Source organism: Notolepis coatsorum (genome assembly GCF_963971535.1).
Source record: "Notolepis coatsorum genome assembly, contig: SCAFFOLD_412, whole genome shotgun sequence".
NCBI classification, from domain to species: Eukaryota; Metazoa; Chordata; class Actinopteri; order Aulopiformes; family Paralepididae; genus Notolepis; species Notolepis coatsorum.
Window position 1 is genome coordinate 42,501 of NW_028171982.1, and position 5,000 is coordinate 47,500.

At 42.4% G+C, this 5,000-nt stretch overlaps 1 protein-coding gene across 1 annotated transcript in view; it reads right to left on the minus strand.

Moving 5' to 3' along the window:
• LOC311248141 (muscle, skeletal receptor tyrosine protein kinase-like) overlaps positions 1 to 5,000 on the minus strand; it is a gene marked incomplete at both ends in the record, with an annotated part of 115,451 nt that overhangs the window by 28,801 nt on the left and 81,650 nt on the right. Inside the window, 2 exons of the mRNA XM_084339081.1 lie at positions 2,018 to 2,106; positions 2,246 to 2,269. Coding sequence (XP_084195207.1) covers positions 2,018 to 2,106; positions 2,246 to 2,269 — 113 coding nt within the window. The remainder of the gene's footprint in view (positions 1 to 2,017; positions 2,107 to 2,245; positions 2,270 to 5,000) is intronic.

Sequence of the window (5,000 nt, forward strand, 5' to 3'; positions counted from 1 at the left end):
CCTGAACCGCCAGAGAGCTCAGTGGGTCCTGCTGGTGGATCTCAGGCCAGCGGAGGGGGAAAATGAATCCGATCGCAGATTTTTGAAATATTGATATAAGGACGCTGTACAGCGTCCCCCGGCAACTTTAGCATGGCCAGCGAAGACGTCTAAAGACGTGTCCCGGCAGTCAAAGTGTTAAGTATAATTTCTGGGTACTTTTTACACCCCTGATACAGCACACACAAGTAGGCGACAGTGGCTCAGGAGCTAGAGCGGTCGTCTAGTAACCTAAAGGTTCCCGGTTCGATTCCGGCTCTTCGCAGCAGCATGTCGAAGTGTTCTTGAGCAAGGCACTGCATTTATATGGACTGCATATTTCTATATGAAGACAAAACAGACATACTGTACACCAGGGGTGCAGTCGTAATATCAGAACTGCCTGGACGCCACGTGCACGCGTGCATACATGTTCCTCGCGGTCGCACAGAACAGATGATTATTATGCATAAATAGTAGGAAACATGTTTGTATAGGAAATTACTAGTTTTAGTTTAGTTTTTGTAAATATTGCCTTGAAATAGAGAAGCTGAAAAAGGTAGCAGGATGTAGCCTTCAATATATAAATAAATTATATTGTCAACAGATATGGTTGAAAAACAAACAATGTTTTAAATGTAATTGTAGATACAATATTGTAGTTACAATTTCTTTAAGTGAATTAACTTAAGGCGAGACACTGCAGGTGAATAGGCAAATATACTTTTTTTGTTGATTTTGAGATTTTGTTATATTTTGCTTCCTAAACATGTCTTCTATGAAACTAGTGACAATAAAACGTCAATAACACACATTTAGTTGTTTATTTTACTTCATTTTGCCTTATTGCATCCATAAATGTCCACATATTTAATGGGGAAGTGCCTCATTTGCATATATAAACATAAATTTCAGAAAACTTGCAATATATTTTTTCTTAGTTTATATGTACATAACAAACTGGGAAAGTTCAAATATGTTTAGCCTATTAGGGGGTACTACACTGTACTACACTGTTTGTAGCCTGTGTGTAGTTCTGTTCAGTTCAATAACATCATTATTATTATTATTCAGTTATCAGGCATGTGTTTAGGTTGTCTATTACTAATGGTTAGATTAGGTGTTGTGTTTGTAAATATCTGTTTAAAAAAAAAAGTATGGCATTTTACAATACAGAACTTTGAAGGCGTTTTCCCAAAAATGAGTTTTAAGAGTTTTTCCTCATACTCTGAGCCAGAAATCTCCACTGCATTAGCACTCACATACACCAAACCTTCCAGTTCTATTCATATCTATGTTCTGAAGGTTTGTTAATATCGCATTCATACCCTGATTTATATCACATTTCATTCCTAAAAACATGGCGAAATATGGAATTTTACCATAAAAATTGACTGAATGGAGTATTTTCTGATTTATGGAGTGATAAAAAGAGATATCCAAAATCCCCTCTGTAATAACCTTTGGCTCTAATATGTCAACAAAATGAAACTATAATTTTGAAAATGGCTTTAGCCAATGTTCTGATTTCTGTCCTGGAATTATATGCAAATTAGTGCATATTTAAGTAGATAATGCCTCATTTGCATATTTAAACATACAATTTCAGAAAACTTGTAATACAAAACAGTCTTGTCTTAATATAAGTAATCAACTGGGGAAGTTTCATTGTGATATCTATTAGTTAATTATTTTACCCTATTCACCTGTAGTGTCTCCCCTTAAGCTAGAAACCATTTGTCACATAGTGAGAGGCTCCACAGATCAAGCAAACCCCCACAGGGCTTGTATTTTGGTTTGGCTCTTCTCGTTCTTTGTTATGTTATTGGTATCCTATTGTTATGCAAAGTCTAGGTGATAGATAAGTGCCGGTACTTGGCGCACGGCGCGACGAGAGTGAAAGTTGTGAATGCATTTTTGTGTGCGTACTTCTGCTCAGAAAACTGCTGGTACCTCGTGGGACCACCACTGCCCCACTGCAACACGTCATGCTCTCTACCTGTTTGCTCCATGGCTGACAGGGTATTCCAGAGCTGGTCACGCTCATGTTGCCTTGGTAGAAACGTCCTCTGTCGTTATAACAGGTTGCTAGGAATAGAAAACAAACCTTGGATTAGAGGGAGATTAGCCTTTTTTTCTTATTTTTTTTGTCAAAATCATCTAGTTTTTAATAGTTTTTATTATTATAGTTCATTATTATATATAATTAATAATAGGGCGTACTCACTTGTCGCTTGATCTTTCTTTATACCTGGAATGAAACACAGATTTTATTGTAAACACAATTTAATTGAATTACAACTTCAAACGTCAATTTCAAAGAAAGTCTACAGCGATAACTAAAGCAACATCACCCTGCACCCACCCTGCACCCACCCTGCACCCACCCTGCACCCCCCCTGCACCCACCCTGCACCCACCCTGCACCCACCCTGCACCCACCCTGCACCCACCCTGCACCCACCCTGCACCCACCCTGCCATCACCCTGCACCCACCCTGCACCCACCCTGCACCCACCCTGCCATCACCCTGCACCCACCCTGCACCCACCCTGCCATCACCCTGCACCCACCCTGCACCCACCCTGCCATCACCCTGCACCCACCCTGCACCCACCCTGCACCCACCCTGCACCCACCCTGCACCCACCCTGCACCCAACCTGCACCCACCCTGCACCCACCCTGCACCCACCCTGCACCCACCCTGCACCCACCCTGCACCCACCCTGCACCCACCCTGCACCCACCCTGCACCCACCCTGCCATCACCCTGCACCCACCCTGCACCCACCCTGCACCCACCCTGCACCCACCCTGCACCCACCCTGCCATCACCCTGCACCCACCCTGCACCCACCCTGCACACACCCTGCCATCACTGTGACATTTACATCCACATTAGTCATTTAGCTGAACGCTTTTATCCAAAGAGACTTACAAGTTCTATACGACAAGTCAGCAGAAAGGAAGGAAGGGTACGACTCTGGCAGCTGAGTAACAATCACACAGTGTTGTGAACATTGTTAACCATTTCACTACCACACTACAGAAGGCTTTCACTACCACACTACAAAGGGTTAACGCTTTCACTACCACACTACAAAGGGTTAACGCTTTCACTATCACACTACAAAGGGTTAATGCTTTCACTACCGCAGTACAGAAGGTTAACCTTTCACTACCACACTACAGAATGTTAACTCTTTCACTACCACACTACAGAAGGTTAACTCTTTCACTACCACACTACAGAAGGTTAACCCTTTCACTACCACACTACAGAATGTTAACTCTTTCACTACCACACTACAGAAGGTTAACCATTTCACTACCACACTACAGAAGGTTAACCTTTCACTACCACACTACAGAAGGTTAACCTTTCACTACCACACTACAGAAGGTTAACCATTTCACTACCACACTACAGAAGGTTAACCTTTCACTATCACACTACAGAAGGTTAACACTTTCACTACCACACTACAGAAGGTTAACCTTTCACTACCACACTACAGAAGGTTAACACTTTCACTACCACACTACAGAAGGTTAACACTTTCACTACCACACTACAGAAGGTTAACCTTTCACTACCACACTACAGAAGGTTAACACTTTCACTACCACACTACAGAAGGTTAACACTTTCACTATCACACTACAGAAGGTTAACACTTTCACTACCACACTACAGAAGGTTAACACTTTCACTACCACACTACAGAAGGTTAGCCTTTTACTACCACACTACAGGAGGTTAACCCTTTCACTACCACACTACAGAAGGTTAACCTACCTTTCACTACCACACTACAGGAGGTTAACCCTTTCACTACCACACTACAGACGGTTAACCTTTCACTACCACACTACAGAAGGTTAACCTTTCACTACCACACTACAGAAGGTTAACCTTTCACTACCACACTACAGAAGGATAACCTTTCACTACCACACTACAGACGGTTAACCGTCTGTGAAAGGGTTAAGGACAGGTACATTTTTTAAATAATAATAACTATTACGTTTTGTTGAGATCATGCAGTTAGAAAAAACCCTCCTCATTCCTAACCAGCCTCTGTCTATAAAACGTGACCATAAAGTGATAAATCTAGGCAGCCTCCCTGCTCCAAGAGACACTGGGGCTCCTCATTATTGTTTCTATCCAGCCTCACGAGGCTGATAATCTGTGCTTTTCTCTGGGTGTGCCTTCCTCCTCCAGCCCCCCGCCTGTCTGTTACACTCCAGGCTGGAGGCGCACGGAGGAATATGCTGAGTCACTGTTGCTCAACGCAGGAAGTCTAATCCATACGGATGAGATTATATTACAGAGAAAACACTTCGCACACACGCACACATGACGCATTATACAGCAGTGCTACACACACACACACACACACACACACACACACACACACACACACACACACACACACACATGACGCATTATACAGCAGTGCTACACACACACACACGCACGCACGCACGCACGCACACACACACACACACACACACACACACACACACACACACACACATACACATACACACACACACACACACACACACACACACATACACACACACACACACACACACACACACACACACACACACACACACACACACACACACACACACACACACACACACACACACACACACACACTTCCAACAGCTGTGGATTTTGGCTGAGAATAGTGACACCCTCCCTATGACCTCATCAGCATGCCGTGACCTATCTATCTATCTATCTATCTATCTATCTATCTATCTATCTATCTATCTATCTATCTATCTATCTATCTATCTATCTATCTATCTATCTATCTATCTATCTATCTATCTATCTATCTATCTATCTATCTATCTATCTATCTATCTATCTATCTATCTATCTATCTATCTATCTATCTATCTATCTATCTATCTATCTATCTATCTATCTATCTATCTATCTATCTATCTATCTATCT